The 15639-nt window shown below is 55.3% G+C and overlaps 10 protein-coding genes across 10 annotated transcripts; 6 read left to right on the forward strand and 4 right to left on the reverse strand.

Moving 5' to 3' along the window:
* Position 1: 1 nt before the first annotated feature.
* BDY17DRAFT_277439 (uncharacterized protein) lies at positions 2 to 1036 on the forward strand. Its single transcript, XM_033732003.1, has 2 exons — positions 2 to 184; positions 240 to 1036. Exons 1-2 carry the CDS (start codon positions 121 to 123, stop codon positions 1016 to 1018), a joined length of 843 nt encoding a protein of 280 aa, XP_033591742.1. The 5' UTR covers positions 2 to 120; the 3' UTR covers positions 1019 to 1036.
* A 30-nt stretch (positions 1037 to 1066) lies between these two features.
* Positions 1067 to 2309, reverse strand: BDY17DRAFT_246860 (uncharacterized protein; the record flags this gene model as incomplete). The annotated part of the gene is made up of 2 exons (XM_033730761.1): positions 1067 to 1977; positions 2033 to 2309. The coding sequence occupies 2 exons, from the start codon at positions 2307 to 2309 to the stop codon at positions 1067 to 1069; spliced, it is 1188 nt and encodes a 395-aa protein (XP_033591743.1).
* Positions 2310 to 2561: 252 nt separating this feature from the next.
* BDY17DRAFT_308620 (uncharacterized protein) lies at positions 2562 to 3415 on the forward strand (the record flags this gene model as incomplete). Its single annotated transcript, XM_033735231.1, has 2 exons — positions 2562 to 3139; positions 3199 to 3415. 2 exons carry the CDS (start codon positions 2562 to 2564, stop codon positions 3413 to 3415), a joined length of 795 nt encoding a protein of 264 aa, XP_033591744.1.
* Positions 3416 to 3732: 317 nt separating this feature from the next.
* BDY17DRAFT_308621 (acyl-CoA N-acyltransferase) lies at positions 3733 to 4358 on the forward strand (the record flags this gene model as incomplete). Its single annotated transcript, XM_033735232.1, has 2 exons — positions 3733 to 4142; positions 4214 to 4358. The coding sequence occupies 2 exons, from the start codon at positions 3733 to 3735 to the stop codon at positions 4356 to 4358; spliced, it is 555 nt and encodes a 184-aa protein (XP_033591745.1).
* On the reverse strand, positions 4265 to 5704 carry BDY17DRAFT_98212 (Oxidoreductase, molybdopterin-binding domain-containing protein). Its single transcript, XM_033738902.1, has 2 exons — positions 4900 to 5704; positions 4265 to 4843 (listed from the first exon to the last, which is right to left on the reverse strand). Exons 1-2 carry the CDS (start codon positions 5505 to 5507, stop codon positions 4384 to 4386), a joined length of 1068 nt encoding a protein of 355 aa, XP_033591746.1. The 5' UTR covers positions 5508 to 5704; the 3' UTR covers positions 4265 to 4383.
* Positions 5705 to 6625: 921 nt separating this feature from the next.
* On the forward strand, positions 6626 to 8501 carry BDY17DRAFT_308623 (uncharacterized protein; the record flags this gene model as incomplete). The annotated part of the gene is made up of 4 exons (XM_033735233.1): positions 6626 to 7246; positions 7308 to 7851; positions 7919 to 8182; positions 8257 to 8501. 4 exons carry the CDS (start codon positions 6626 to 6628, stop codon positions 8499 to 8501), a joined length of 1674 nt encoding a protein of 557 aa, XP_033591747.1.
* Positions 8502 to 8845: 344 nt separating this feature from the next.
* Positions 8846 to 9502, reverse strand: BDY17DRAFT_308624 (uncharacterized protein; the record flags this gene model as incomplete). The annotated part of the gene is made up of 1 exon (XM_033735234.1): positions 8846 to 9502. The coding sequence occupies one exon, from the start codon at positions 9500 to 9502 to the stop codon at positions 8846 to 8848; it is 657 nt and encodes a 218-aa protein (XP_033591748.1).
* Positions 9503 to 9887: 385 nt separating this feature from the next.
* Positions 9888 to 11026, forward strand: BDY17DRAFT_247691 (RTA1 like protein-domain-containing protein; the record flags this gene model as incomplete). Its single annotated transcript, XM_033730843.1, has 2 exons — positions 9888 to 10041; positions 10098 to 11026. The coding sequence occupies 2 exons, from the start codon at positions 9888 to 9890 to the stop codon at positions 11024 to 11026; spliced, it is 1083 nt and encodes a 360-aa protein (XP_033591749.1).
* Positions 11027 to 11303: 277 nt separating this feature from the next.
* On the reverse strand, positions 11304 to 12888 carry BDY17DRAFT_308626 (Alpha/Beta hydrolase protein; the record flags this gene model as incomplete). The annotated part of the gene is made up of 5 exons (XM_033735235.1): positions 11304 to 11347; positions 11404 to 11970; positions 12029 to 12354; positions 12412 to 12467; positions 12523 to 12888. The coding sequence occupies 5 exons, from the start codon at positions 12886 to 12888 to the stop codon at positions 11304 to 11306; spliced, it is 1359 nt and encodes a 452-aa protein (XP_033591750.1).
* Positions 12889 to 13377: 489 nt separating this feature from the next.
* On the forward strand, positions 13378 to 15562 carry BDY17DRAFT_293068 (Aldehyde/histidinol dehydrogenase). The gene is made up of 6 exons (XM_033732937.1): positions 13378 to 13633; positions 13698 to 14163; positions 14221 to 14583; positions 14639 to 15073; positions 15132 to 15287; positions 15347 to 15562. Exons 1-6 carry the CDS (start codon positions 13484 to 13486, stop codon positions 15403 to 15405), a joined length of 1629 nt encoding a protein of 542 aa, XP_033591751.1. The 5' UTR covers positions 13378 to 13483; the 3' UTR covers positions 15406 to 15562.
* The last annotated feature ends 77 nt before the right edge of the window (positions 15563 to 15639 follow it).

Consider the following 15639-nt stretch of genomic DNA (forward strand, 5'->3'; position numbering starts at 1 on the left):
AGTCAACTCCGCGTTCAGGACGACCCGATCGTTCATTGTGATCCAGAAAGAAACGCTGATTATCCGTATGACAACATTTCGCGCCTTTGCTACCGAGACCTATAGACCAAAGCGCTGAAGATGTCGGAAATCAACATCAACGGGCTGTTCTCGCTGGACGGGAAAGTCGCATTAGTTACTGGCGGTATGCTCGTGGTGCTGCGAAGTATACAAGGAAAGGCAGGTCTGACATGACTTAGGCTCTCGTGGCCTCGGCCTGCACGCCGCAACCGCATTCCTGCTGGCTGGCGCCAAAACAGTCTTCATCACCGCCCGCAAAGCCGGAGGCCCCCAAGGCATTGATCAGGCCGTCGAGCGCCTCAACAAACTCCCCGGAATCAAGGGGCGTGCCATCGGCATTCCGGCGAACGTTGCCAACACCGAAGAAATCGAAAAGCTGCGTGATGCCGTTGCGAAGCACGAATCCAAGCTGGACATACTTGTGGCGAATGCCGGTGCTACTTGGGGAGGGCCGTTTGAGCCCACGCCGGACTGGAGCAGTCAGAAGATCCTCGATTTGAATGTCCGCGGGGTGTTCAATTTGGCTCGCATCTTTGCGCCTGTTCTCTCTGCTTCGGGAACGCACCAGGATCCCAGTCGCATTATCGTTGTCTCGTCCGTTGCGGGCACCACCGTCCCCCACGTCGGAGAACATGGGACGATCATGTACACCGTCTCCAAAGCGGCGGCACATCATCTCGCTAGGAATTTGGCTGTGGAGCTGGGGCCGCGGCATATCACTACCAACACGGTGGCTCCTGGCTTCTTCCCCAGCAAGCTAGCCAATGGCCTGATTGAGAACTTGGGTGGCCAAGAGCAATTAGAGATGGAGAACCCGCTGGGAAGACTCGGTTTGCCCAACGATATTGCAGGCGTCATGATCTACCTGTGTAGTCCAGCTGCAAGCTTCGTCAACGGAGAGTATATTTCGCTGGATGGTGGAGTGAGGTTTGCGGCGGGCAGGCAGTCGAAAATATGACTATGTATGCTTCGATATACGCATACATTTCTTGCTACTCATCGCTCATTACGGGATAATCTTGGCCGCCCTAAATCTATCGAAAGCCGTCCACCACGCCCTCTTCGGGTCCCACTCTTCCACCGGTCCAGCCTGCTTCAACACCTGATTCTGTCTCGTCAGATCCAAATGCCTGTCGAAATCAAACATCGACATGATGAAATAGAGGTAGCCCGCTAACGACCTGTCATTCCCAACTCTCCCCGTAGCAAGTGATTGCTTCCGTTCCAACTCCTTCCACTGTTCGATATGCGCATTGAGATAATCACCTGGGCTTTGAATCGAGGAGCCCGAAGGCGGCGGTGGGGTGCCTTTCAGCCCGAAATATTCGCATATCGCCGGCCACTTCTCCGACCAAGAAGCCGGCTTCGCCCTCCCCGCCGTGTTGAATGCCTTACCGGCCCCGCAAACATCAGCATGCAGCGAAGCATATATCGCGAACTCGGCCACAAGGTCTTGTGGCGAATCACTGCTCAGAATCTCCCAGCTGCGCTCGTTGCCGGGGAACGCGCATTCCGCGCCTTTGCCCTCCAATTCCCGAAACAGCGAAAGATACAGCGCCAGCGTCTGCGCGAGACAGTAGACGTTATTGTTCGGCACGAAGCCCACGACAACGTCCGGCCGCAGTTCACACCATGTCCAGGCCTTGTTGGCCGCTTGCGATTCGAGCCAGTCGCAGAGGTGGTAGTAGAAGTTCTGGCTTCGGTCCGGCTCGGGCGTGCGCGGGAGGTCCTCGCGGAGGGGCAGTTTGTCGGCGAAGGGGAAGTCGGAGCAGAGATGGACGCCATAGACTTTTGTTCCGGTGGGTAGGACGATGAATTCCAGCGACTTGGATAGGTTTTCTACGGCTAGGACTGCTCGCTGCAGCAGTTTGACGTTGATCTTCGTCTCTTCTGTTGGATCGGCATTGAAGATGTAGGCTGGAAATTCGTCAGATCTCGAAATCAGCCTGATGCAGCGCATTTGGGAGCCTACCAAAGAAGAAAACCTGCGTGACAGTATGCACATCCTGAATCTTCTCCCTCATCTGCTGCTCCAGTGCCTCCTGCCCTCTCTCATTGAGCAAATCGATCCCGCTCACCACTTGCAACTTCTCGCTCTGCGGCCATAGCAAGTTCTCGGTGGGCGGGCGGTTCGTCAACGCCGTCACCTTCTCAAAAGTATCTGACGATGGGTAGCCGTGGAGCAGCTGGTTGACTACGGCCCATCCTTGAATACCCGTCGCACCAAAGACGAGAGCGTGCTTGCCCATTGAGTTGATAAAGACTCAATCCTTATGCAACGGATTGCGTCCAGGCCTTGAGAGGTGATGTTCCCCGCAATTGTGAGGGAGATGGGTCCGGCGAGGATGGCCGCGGCTGTTTCACGCCAGGCTGTGGATTTCCCACGGTTAAGCTTTGCACCTTTCCTTGGGGATTGAAGATGGCATCGAAGACAATTCGTGGTGTTCGATGATCAGGAGAACAACCCTGCGGATTTCGCTTCGTGCCTTCGCTAGACCACCATGTCAGCAACGCAGCTCAAGGACAAGATCATCGCCCTGACCGGAGCGGCGCAGGGCATCGGCTTTGCAACAGCCCTCCTCCTAGCATCAAGAGGTGCAAGTCTGTCCCTCGCAGACGTGCAAGCCGAAGCTCTCTTGACAGCAAAAGCCGACATTCTCGCCAAAGTCCCCACGGCCAATATCCTCACGCTCGCGGTCGATGTGCAGTCCTCGCAACAAGTCGAGGCATGGATCCAGGAGACAGTCTCGCGCTTTGGTCGCTTAGATGGAGCGGTCAATCTGGCGGCTATCGTGCCGAAGAGTATCTTCAGCGATGCTGGAATGGTGGAGAACATGGATGGTGATGAGTGGGATCAGTGTCTCGGCGTTAATCTGAAAGGCGTAATGAACTGTATGAAGTATCAATTGAGAGCGATGAAGGAGGGCGCGAGTTTGGTCAACATGAGTTCGATCGCGGGTTTGACGGGCAGGGCGAAGAACGGGATCTATGCGACTGCGAAGCACGGAGTCATTGGGTTGACGCGAACGGCTGCGAAGGAAGTTGGACCGCGGGGAGTGCGTGTCAATGCGGTTTGCCCGTAAGTTTCTTGGACAGTGATAAAGGTGATTACGAGGGTCGATATTGACACTTGAACAGTGGACGCATCGAAACACCAATGACCAAAGCCGTAGCAGCTTTCGCGACCGCCGGTGGGAGCGAAGACTCGTATGTTGCGGACACCTTATCGACTATACCTCTCCGCCGGGCAGGAGAGCCGGAAGAAGTGGCGAAATTGATTGCTTTCTTGTTGAGCGAGGAGTCGTCGTACATCACGGGCAACGCCATCAGTATCGATGGTGGGTGGAATTGCTGATGAGATGTCTTGTCGATGGCCAGGATCAAAGAGTGCCCAATCCAAACGGAAAATTTTGTACATAACTGGAAACGTTATAAATCGTTCGCAGTCTAGAGAAAGCGATGCTCTCTTTTCTTTCTTGATCGTGCAGATACATCTCAAGACCAGAGATGTTCTGGCCGGCTGGTGTTCCACCAGAAGTCCGTGCGTCGGGAGAATCAAGGCACAGAAGGTGTCACAATCGTCAGATCGCAAATATTCGTCGCGCACCTTTCACATCGGATCTACGCGACATGTCCAGCATCGTTCACCTCAGCTAGAGTTCAGAATCGAAGATGTCCGCCGGCAACGCAAGACACGCGCGCCCCGCGACCCACGACGACATCCCTGCGATTTGGGAAATCGACTCTTCAGCCACCAGCAAGTTCGGCAGCATCCCAACTCTGGCAGATCTGGCCGACCCCGCGGAAAGTGATCAGAAATTCCAGGAGTACCTTGGAAATGGCCGGGTCTACGTCGTTGAAGAAGCCGGGCAGTTGATGGGCTACGTTGCGGTGTGCTCTGCGGACGACGCGGTATTCATAGAGGAAATTGCCGTCCATGCGGATCACCAAAGGAAAGGCGTTGGAGAGATGCTTTTGGGTGCGGTTCTGAGGGATGCAGAACGTGCTGCTAAGAGTGGAGGGCGCAAGGTCGCGCGCATTTCTTTGACGACTTATGCTGATGTACCTTGGAATGGCCCGTGGTGAGTGAGACACAAGAGCAGCAATTTTGATCTCTAACGCGGTGATATTGATTGCTAACTTATATGACTAGGTACAAGAAGCATGGTTTCAGTGAGGTTGAGGCCAAAACTATTGGGCCGTGGCATGCAGAGAAATCAACATCCGAAGAAGAACGATCGCTAGACCGTGCTGGCTACCGCCGCATCTGCATGCTCTTGGAAAAGACACTGGAATGAAGACGTCGTCTCGTTGCAATGCTCGTCATCTGACTACAATTGGCACTCGATGAACATGATTGCGCCCTTCCCCCATGGGTTGCGATCGACCGCTTGGCGACCTGGCTCTCGCCAGCACGACATGAGACCCTGGCGACAGCTGCAGTCTTGCACGGAACCGTTGCCAGCTGAAATCTTCGCGATTACCGATCTCCGCCATCACCCATTGCTGTCCCTCGTCTACGCTTACCCCGACACCCCCGATACCTTTACTGTCGCAACACCATGCCCAGCCTTCCACGAGCACTTCCGGGCCGTGAATATTGGTCTCTGGCGTTGGCGCCACGATGATCGAGTTTGGCTGCACCTTCCACACGGGACGGGACTCGCACTCTGGATCATCTGCGGGGTGACGCTCGTTGTAGAGAGTCGTGGTGAAAGGACCGGGAGCTCGACGGTCCTGCACGGAAAGCCTCGAAAGCCATTTGGTGGAGTTCGTCCCGAACCTAGCCCTCGACAGTCAGATGTATCATCTTGCACCGAGTTTGGATATACGGCTCACCAGCCTGGTACAACGAGCCGAACAGGCCCTCCGCGATTTCTACCCAATGGCTGTGAATTCATCTGATAAGCTACCAGCACTTCCGCAGACAAAGCCTTGTCCATTGGAAGATCCTTCTGATACCGATCAGCTTCAACCGGCCCAAACTTCCCCCTATCCAGACCCTCGGACCAAACGAAAGAGGCTTGCGGGTGTGGCTTCGCTGCTGCTATGAGGCTATGCAACGGCACGCCAGTCCAGCGGACATTGCCGATCCTACTCAGCGCTTTCTTGGGTGGGAGAAGAGGACTGCCGTAGCACTCGTGGAATGAAGTTAGCGTCTTTGACGGGAGCTGTCGAAGCTGTTGCAGCGTGATTGCATATGGCCTTTCTACAATGCCATCAACCACGAGCATCCATTTGTCCTCGTCGACTTCTGCCGCTCCCATGTGTAAAGTCTGGAACAAAGCATCTTCCGACGTGAGAAAGCCATTAAGCTCGTGCGGTGGTGGAGGCTCGCGGATTTGAGTCCGATTGGGATTCATCTGGACGAATGCCTGCCTTTCCTCTCCATTTCCCGGGGCGGGTTCGAAATCACTGCGATGAAGATCGCCAATTGCAGAAGCCATAGCCTGCCTCAGAGCTCAGCCGCAAATCGTCCTGGTATGGGGTTCAGTCTCGGCATGTGCTGATGTCGGTGCAGCTATTCTAGACCTTCCTCCGGTCCCGGGCGCAGTAGGCTAGAGGTTGAACGGAGGTGTTGTTCGCAGATGATTCGTGGGCCACTCCGACGTGTCTTCGCAGCCAGCGCACGCCTCCGCCCCACAGTGGGGGCCCGCCCCCGCGCGGCCAACCACGGTCCGCACGGCATTTCCCTCGCGCCCGTCGGCCCGAAAAACCTACAGTACTTAGTGACAACACTTGAAGACAATGACTACACGAACACTCCGTTTGCAACAGCATATGGCTGCGATACCCATTCGCATCGACTATCATGAGGCACACAAAGAGCCTCTCTGGTACTTTGCTGGATTTCGTCCCAAACCACGCTAGCAATGCGCATGCAATCACATCGTCAGTCATCGGTGAACATGAAGCATACGAAGAGCCTACCTGGTACTTTGCTGGGCTCCGTCTCCAACCACGCTAGCAACGTACATGCAACCACCTCGTATTCCGCTTGCGTTTACTGACATGAGGCACATAAAGAGCCTACCTAGTACTTTGTCGAGCTCCGTCTGCAACCACGCTAGCAACGCCCATGCCATCACCCCGTATCCTGTTCGCACAACTCACATGAGGTACACACACGAAGAGCCCGCTTGGTACTTTGCCGCGCCCCGCCTCCAATCACCCTGGCAATGCGCATGCAGTCATCTCGTATATGCAATAGCATCTATTGAGACCCTGCAGTCGATGACTGTCAGCGGTGCCCGAGACTTCGACGCGATTGGTCTCTACATGCTTCACGGTGGTATGATGCGTGTTGGACGCAAGCTGAAAGCTCGTATTAGCGGAGTGGTGTTGCTGAATGCCAGCTAGAAGCTCGTATTCTGCCTGATGAGGATGTTGCAGGTCGGCGCGCCTTACGAGGCCACCTGGATTATCGGGCAGTAGCGAGGGAAGAAGATGTTATATATGGCGCGCACCATCTCCATGAAGAAATAAGTCTCAGGAATTCCCCATCTTCTTACGACAACGCTCATCAATTGTCCAAACCCCTCCAAGTATCTCCTATCCATTGAAAATGTCCAACATCATCCCAATAACTCCGGTCATCCAACAGCCTCCGACTACACCAGTCATCGTTTCGGCGACATACGGTGGTGCTGATGTCACTTACCAACTCCGGCAGAAATTGAACAACACTGGTGTCTTTGAGGACTTCACCTTCACCGTGGGCAATGGGTTCTTTGGTTTCGATCCGAATCCCGGAATCGTCAAAGCCTGTGTCGTGGTTTATCAGCTGGCCATAATGAATCCGGAAGCACCCGGGTTGGGCCCGGGAAACTTCAAGACTGCGACAGGCAAGGAAGGCCAATCGATCACCCTCAATTTCTTTGCGTACTTGTCGGCAGAAACGCCTGAACTGAAGGAGCCGGCCCCTACCATGCCCAGCAAACAATACATCGTTTCGGCGGTATGGTACAACGCCGATGTCACGGCGAATGTGCAAGCGGCTTTCACATCTGCATTTACCCCCGACTACAACACTCCCATCACGGTCTCCTCCGAAGCCCTCGGCATTCCCGACCCAGCTTGGGGTACGAACAAGCAGTTTTCGGTTACATACGGTAGCTACGTGTCGGGTAGATGGGTTTACCAAGCCAAAGTCTCTCTCCAACAGCCCATGTCGTGGCAACTTACTGTAAGCACTCCGAGATGATGGGACCTTCTGATACCGGTGAGACACTCACATTGTTATGCAGATACCATCCGTAGTCTGGTCCGATGTCGGCATCAGCGTCATCTTCGCAACGTGGGGCGGCAAGGATGTGACTGCGGAGTTCTCTTCAGCCTACCAGAACTGGTTGGCTTCCGACATTGGGGCGTTGACTGTTCCGGGAAACTATCGACCTTGGACCTTCACGGCCTCCAACGCTACCCTCGGCGGAGATCCGAACTATGGAATTCCCAAAGCCTTCGTCGTGATCTGCCGGGTGGTAGCCTGGCCGCAGAGCCCCTCAGGAAAAGTCAACATCTCCGGCTATCGAGCTCTGTCGTGCCGTGAAGGGGGTACAATCGACGCGGACGTGAACAAAATGGACTGGTCCCCGGATCCATACGCTTGGCCACCCAGCACAATCATGAATGGGTACCCATGGGTATTCAGGGCGGTCTATTCGACGACCGACGTCACCAACGCTCTGAATCAATCGCTCATGGCGATGGCTCACCCGCCATCGGGAGTGCCGCCGCCTCTTACGACAGGGTCAATCTGTACGATCAATATGCCTCAAATGGCGGGAGGCGGTAAGTGAATCGACGCAAGGATTTCCAGCATCTCGGGGATACTGACTCTCTTGTGCGCTGTCTTTAGATCCTTGGCCCGGCGTACAGAAACAATTGACGATGGTGCAGGGCTTCCCAATCAACGATGGCACTGGAAGTTGGCAGCTTGGAGCATACTGTGCTCTGCAGGAATCGGACACATGGGCCCTTCCACTCGCCCCGCCGGGCATTACGTACAGAAAAGTCACCTTCGCCAACAAAGGCCCGGTGATTGCCTATCCTCAGGTCAGCAGCCTCGACACATCATGGCAGTGGTCCCCTCAACCAGAGCCCAGCTGGGCAATTGACGATGGTGAGTTTTGCGTCGATCCTCTCCAAGATACAGCAATGAGGTCCGGTGTTAACCTGGGACCGCTTTCCGAGCAGGTCAATCAAGGACGGTCGACCTCATCAATGATGCTAAGTGTCAGTCACTGTACACCTACAACGTCAACTTCTACATTGCCGGTGCACCGAGCACTGCGCCCACCACCATCACCGTCAGTGACAGTCCCACGAATTCCCTTACTTTGGACAACTATGGAGCCACTATAACCGCAGAAGAAGGCGAGGACATTGCATTCCACGTTATCGAAATCCTCCTGGACATTGCCGAGATTTTTATGGAGTAGGCAAAGCGATGCCGTTGGATCGGAGAATGCGTTCTTGTCCCGCGCAGAAAATCCTGTCGTTTGTGCGAGCGTGATGCGCTACAAATCTGCACTTTTAGTTGAGCGAGACGAAGCAACGAAATCTATGACCCTTGGCATGCGATCACACACCAGTTGTATTTGACATTCTGCACCGGGTCTGTCTGTCGCGAACGTGTGCAACGCCGCGATTCCGCAATGACGTTCTGGGCTGATGATAAGGCTGCGGTGAGGCTAAGGTAACTTCCGAGGTACATATTAATTGGGACCCTCCAGCTTCGGCCTTGCCCCGATCTTCTTCAATCATCTTGGGATGCATACGATGCCTATTCGGGGTCGCACGCTGTACACTGCCAATGCAAATAGCGAGACCAGCTCTTTACCTCCATCTCCACCAGCATGCTTCTGAACAGTTCGTCCCCACCCCTACTCTCCTCCTCCGCTTCATCGAGCTGCTTCAACATCTCGGTAATGCGACTCGCCACGAATTCAGTTGTAACAAAGGTCCGCGTCGCATACGCCGTAACCTCCCACGACTTTAACGTCGCTCCTTCCTCCCCGAGCTCAGCCGCCAACAGCCTCAGTCTGCGCAGTACAAGATCTACATGCCAATCATGATTAAGAGTCAGGATGATCTCGAGATGCTGAATGCTCCGCAGCAACTTGTTCGTGCGGTCGAGATGCCCGGCATAGATGACTCGTTTACGATGGTCGCGCTCGCTAACGCTGATCGAAATCGAGAAGGTCTGTTGGGCGTAGAGGAATGGGCGGGCATCGTGGTAGAGGGCGCGGCATGTCTGGAGCAGCGCAAGGCCTAGACACGGCGCGGGGTCCTCTCCGAGGCTCAGCAAGTCAATGAGGTGGGTGTCGGTGTGGATGCCGAGGTGGGGTCGCACGCTCGAGGTGTAGACGTAGGAGTAGATTTGGTGCCGGATTTCCAGCGGGAGGGTGAAGAGGATCGATGTTTGGTTGGAAGTGGACATTGTTGGTGAAGGCGTCTCCGTAGATGTGTGGGTTGGTGAGGACAGCGGCATGCAGTTACGTGAAGGTCATTTCCAGGCCGCAAGGTCAGTGCAGGCGACAGGTCACAGGCAGGGTTTCCCTGGGCCTGGGAGCCTCAGGCAGCCTGGTGAAAGCTCCCGAGATGGTCTCCATCCAAGCAGCGCCCTCCTTCTCTCATGGTCTGCACAGCCTTACTGATTGACACTGCATCGCCCCTTCATCACCTCCCACCCCGGTTCACTGCCCCCGTCGATGCGTTTCTGGGCGAAGACATTTACGCATATAAGTGACTGCCTTGCAGCCTCGTTGAGCAGCGGCAAGACATCACAATCGATCTTTGATTCTCGTAGCCTTCTTATACCAACAATGGCAAACAACACTCAATCCGACGACGACTGGTCGCTCTACCCTTACGATCCATCCAAGGCGGCACCGATTGCTTTTGCCATCTTGTTGACGGTCATCGCTTGTTATCAATTCTACCAATGTTTCGTGCGCTATCACTGGAAGAAGTTTGGAGGTCGGTACGGCGATCGATCAGACGCGACGTATGGAACATCACTCACAAGCACGTAGCCACGATGACTTGGGCCTCCAGCGTCTGGATCAGCGGCTTCATCATCCGTACCATCTCTGCCTACAACGTCCAAAACGTCGGCATCTTCGTCGCCCAATACGTCCTGATCATCATGGGCCCGCCCCTCTACGCCGCCGCCGAGTACTTCATCCTCGGTCGTCTGCTCGCATACCTGCCCTACTTCGCCCCCATCCACCCGGGCCGCGTCTTCAGCACGTTCATCTTCTTGAGCGCGGTCGTCGAAGCACTCACAGCAAACGGAGCGAGCACTGTTGCGACCGCCGACTATGGAACAGCAAGACGTGCACGCGGGCTAGACATCCTCAAAGCCGCGCTCATCCTGCAGGCATGCATTGAAGCCTTCTTCTTCTCCCTCGTCGCCACGCTGGAATACCGCTGTCGTCGCGCAGGGAAGTTCCCCAGGAGAATCCGACCAGTCTTCTACATCCTGTACATTACCAGCTCGATGATGCTCGTGCGCTGCATCATCCGCACCATCGAAGGTTTCGAAGCGACGTCGTGCCCCTCGACGCAAGTCTACTGCGGCTACATCGAGACGCACGAGGCGTTCCTGTGGATCTTTGAGATTGCAAACATCACGCTGTTCGTCATTCTTCTTGCCCTTTTCCATCCCGGTCGCTACTTGCCGAGGGATAGCAAGATCTTCCTTGATCCCGTGGATTTGGAGACGGAGAGACTCGGGCCGGGTTTTGGGAAGGCTGATAAGCGGCCTTTTCTCGTTACTGTGCTCGATCCGTTCAATTTCTATGGTATCATCACTGGCAAGGGTATGGCTCGTGATCCGTTTTGGGAGCAAGAGCAGCCCGTTTATGAGGGGGGAGACGTTAAGAAGGCTATGGAGGCGAGGAGGCTGCAGCAGGAGAGCGGTGCAGCCGCGAAAGAGGAGGTGGATGGCGACAAGGTTTGAAGATTGTTTCGGGGTTGTGTCCATTGGACCAATATAGAAAGGTTGTATACTAGGACTGATGAGACCATGAATCAGCGATGTTTAGGAGTCATGAGAAGGAATAGTGAATCGAATGCTCGTCTCGAACGGCACCTATGTGGGAGATACAATATGTTATAGATGTAATATATTGATGATTCGACAATACATGTTATCGAAGAAAGATCGTGACCAACAAGGGTCAAAAAACTTTTACGGTCATTTCACTCCTTTGGAACAGAGAGGAGACCCCATACATCTAGCCCTGATGGGTCTTCTGAATGTGATCAATCGCTTCCAAAACTAGTATAAACCGTTAGCCAACTCGACTCGACTCGATTCAATGGAAAGTCACTCACCATAATCCACAAATACCTTGGGGTTCTCGGTAGCAGGGAAGTGGCCCAGGCCCTTCATGGCCACGCACTTGCCGCCAGGGATCTTGTCCGCGGTCTTCTGGCTCATCGCAGGCGTGTTGGACCAGTCGTACTCGCCTGTCAGCATGTACACAGGGCACGACTTGGTGTCGATGGTGTGCATCCTATCACGGCCATCCCAACCGCCAAAGTAGAAGTCGAGGTCTCCATGGAAAATCCCGTACGCCTGCGCAGAGTACAAATGCCAGATGAGCTGCCTGTTCACCAGCGGGGCCGTCGGGCTCATCATCCCGTAGATCCACTCGGGGTTGTAGAGCGACTGGTTGACGTAAGGCGATCGGTCGTTCCACTGCCGGTCCATGGTCAGGTAGTCGCTTCCCTGCAGCGGGATGGTGCCCATGGAGCCGACCTCGGCGTTGCGTGCGGCGACGGCGAGGCACACTTGGCCGGCCATGGAGGCGCCGCAGACGATGGCTTTCTTGAGGCCGAGCTTCTTGAGGAAGGCGGCGATGAAGCCGACGTAGGAGTCTTCGGTATTGGTGTGCTTGCCTGTGGTGGAGGGGGTTAGATGGGGTTTGTTGACGTGGGTTGTGGAAGGGTGACATACCTGGCCAGTAGCCCTCGTAAGGGAAGCTGCGGCCGTGAGCGGGCAAGTCGACGGCGGTCATCTGGCATTTCTGCAGCATGCGCTCGTCGTTCATCACGCCGTGGTATTGGCGGCTGTCGCTGCCGGCGGTATGGAGGAAGAGAATCTCCTGCGGACCGGTGCCGGACTGCTCGTAGAAGACCTTGCATCGGCCCCAGACGGGCGCGGTCACGTAGGTGTAGCGGCCGACGATGGCGTCGTCGTCGCGGAGGGGCTCTTCGTCCGCTGGAGTGGGGCCGACGAGGGCGTCGTGGAGAATTTCGAGCGTGCGTCTCCAGATGTGAGTCCTGTGGGATAGCAATCAGTGGGTGCGTGGACGCTTAAGGGATTAAAAGATTCCATACCAGATGGCGAAGGCCTGCTGGTCGCCTTCGACGCTAATGCCCTCTTGTTTGATATTCTGCAACGGTTTTAGTACTCGGAACCATGCCAATGAAAACGTGGAAGGAATCTACCATTCCAAACATGCCCCAAAAGCTCTGATAGGGCATCTTGGGAGTCTGCTTGAAGAACTCCTCCCATTGCTCCGGGAGCGCCACGAGCGAGAAGACGGCCTCACTCGAGTTACCCGTGCGGATCTCCACCTTGCCATTGGACACGGTGGTCAAGATAGCACTATCACTTCCAGCAGCCTTGATGCCAAAAGTGGTGGAGTCCGTGACGGCCTCGGTGGTAGCGAAGTACTTCATGTTCTCGTCTTGAGCAGCATCCTTGTTGGCTTTGGGGATGGCCGACTCCAATTGAGCCGCCAGGTCAGTCCATGCGTGTGCCATGTTGTTGTTGTTCTCGACTTTTTGCTTCTTGGTTGATCGGGGAGGCATTGGAAAGATATAAGAGGGGAAGGTCAAGGGTAAAAAGCAATCCTATAGAAAAGTACAATGTGGAGGTACAATGATGGACATGGATCGAATAGATGAAAGTTGAGAAGAAGAGGGTACGTACACCTGCTTATAAGGCGGAAGGATGGGGGCTCATCGATCTGCACGATTGCGTGTCATCTTGGGTTTCGATTCAAGGGCTTGGAGTAATCTTGCCGTCGAACCAACCCCGAGAGAGAGAGTTGTGGGGAGCTGGTGTGGAGAAGGGTCATTGTGATCGCGGGGGTTCTGCATACGGCACGACGTAGCCACGGCAAGTCATCAAGGGGACAAGGCTGTGACGTATCCGAGCGTCCGGAGGGCCCAGGTTGTGGAAGGTTGAGCGAAGAAAAGGATGTCGGCTATGTGAGATGATGTCGAATCACGTGACTCTACCGATTTCTGGGCCGTACGCGTTCTGGATGCCGAAAACGCCGTTCTCGCCCAGCCGATGGCGAGCGGGGTCGGCCAGTGATTACCATTGTGATGTGGGGGCGGTCGCAGGTGTTTTCGTCCTTGGAGCTCACCTGATGTCATTCGCCCGGCTGCATCATTTGGAATGAAAAGAATTTGCTTCTTGCCGTACACCACTCGGCTCTTCTTTGTACGTGAACGAACGTGGCAACCCATCAATCTGGCGAGACAATCCAAACGACAGAAAACAAGTGACAGCAGATCGATTACAATGGCACCCAATCTTCCCTTCAAGGTAAGCCGAGGCCGCCAGATTCGATCGTTCCTTGATGTGGACTCTGAAAGCTGACCATGACCAGCTGAACAACCCCGAGGTCTGGCGAGACCAGGCTTCCGTTGGAGGCGAATGGGTTGAGGCGAAGAGCGGCAAACGCTTCGACGTCTACGACCCCGGCAATGGCAAGGTGTGGGCCACCGCTCCCGACTGCGGGCCAGAAGACACGGACGCCGCCTGCAAGGCCTCGCACGAAGCCTTCCAGTCCTTCCGCAAGACGACCCCGAAACAAAGGGCTCAGTGGCTGCTGAAGTGGGATCAGCTCATCCGGGACAACAGGGATGATTTGGCGAACATTGTGACACACGAGTGCGGCAAGCCGCTGTTCGAGTCTCAGGGCGAGCTCGACTACGCTCTGGGCTTCACCTGGTGGTTTGCTGGCGAGGCTGAGCGAGTCTTTGGCACTGTGCAGCAGCCTTCTGCCCCGGGCAGGAGAGTGTTCACCATCAAGCAGCCGATCGGTGTTGCCGTCGCCCTTGTGCCGTGGAACTGTGAGTCGTCTCCGATACCGGTGGGCACAACGCCGTGTCGTAGCTAATTTTGAGCAGTCCCCATTGCCATGATCCTCCGAAAGGCCGGAGCCGCGCTGGCTGCAGGCTGCACCATGATCGTGAAGCCATCTCCCGAAACGCCCTTCTCGGTGCTTTCGCTTGCATACCTGGCTGAGAAGGCCGGCTTCCCCAAGGGCGTCTTCTCCGTCCTGCCGACCAGCCTCGACAACACCCCGCCCTTGAGCGAGTCCCTCTGCCGCCACCCTCTCGTGAAGAAGGTGACTTTCACCGGCAGCACTCGCGTTGGCAAGCTCGTTGCCAAGCACTGCTCCGACGGGTTGAAGAAGGTAACTTTGGAGTTGGGCGGTAACTGCCCCTTCCTGGTCTTTGATGATGCGGATCTCGACCAAGCCGCTACCCGTAAGGATATACCACCCTCGAATTTGACATTGGACGTGTACTGACAATTGAACAGAGCTGATGGCCCTCAAGTGGCGCCACGCCGGTCAGGCCTGCATCACTGCCAACCGCGTGTACGTGCAAAAGGGCGTTTACGACAAATTCGCCCAGATCCTGCTAGAGAAGACAAGGGCGCTTAAGATTGGCCACGGCGCCACCGAGGGCACCACGCTCGGCCCCGTCACCACTCCCCGCAGCTTGGACAAGGCCGACGCACAGGTCGAGGACGCGAAGAAGCTGGGTGGCAAGATTATCTTGGGCGGCAAGAAGCTGCACGGCACCTCGGGCTACGACGGATACTTCTACGAGCCGACTCTCATCACCGGCGCGAAGAAGGAGATGTTGATTGCGCGCGAGGAGACGTTCGCGCCCGTCATGGCGCTGTTCGAGTTCGATACTGAGGAAGAGGTTGTGCAGAGAGCCAATGACACTTCCATGGGATTGGCCAGCTGTAAGTGTTTTCCCAGCTGTCACTGAGGACGTGGACGAAGACTAACGATTTACTTCAGACTTCTTCACCAAGAACATTGACCGCACATGGCGACTTTTGGAGAACCTCGAGGCGGGCATGATCGGCATGAACACCGGCAACTCCTCCGCCGCCGAGACGCCGTTTGGTGGAATCAAAGAGTCCGGCTACGGCAAGGAGTCTGGCAAGGAAGTTGGTGAGTACCTTCTCTTCAGCTCTAAATTGATTCACGCGCCTGTGCTGACAGCATACCAGCCATCAACGAGTACTGCATTACCAAGACCGGTACTCTCACCCTGGCCGACCACTACTAGATTGCAGATGTGCGCGGATGAGTGGTATAGATTAAGGGTTTCTAGCTTCAATGTACATGTCGCTCGCAGAACAGGCTTCTTCATGCACATGTCTTCCTTCGTGCAGTGTCATGTTCGGTGATGATTACTAGGCGACACGTGCACGCGCATACCAGCGGCGCAGATTGTGCCGAGGCAAAAACTCGCCTTCCTTCTCCACGCCCCACCGACGCCGCTAGGGACAACCATTCTGGG

This window comes from Neohortaea acidophila (genome assembly GCF_010093505.1).
Source record: "Neohortaea acidophila strain CBS 113389 unplaced genomic scaffold BDY17scaffold_3, whole genome shotgun sequence".
Taxonomy (NCBI): Eukaryota; Fungi; Ascomycota; class Dothideomycetes; order Mycosphaerellales; family Teratosphaeriaceae; genus Neohortaea; species Neohortaea acidophila.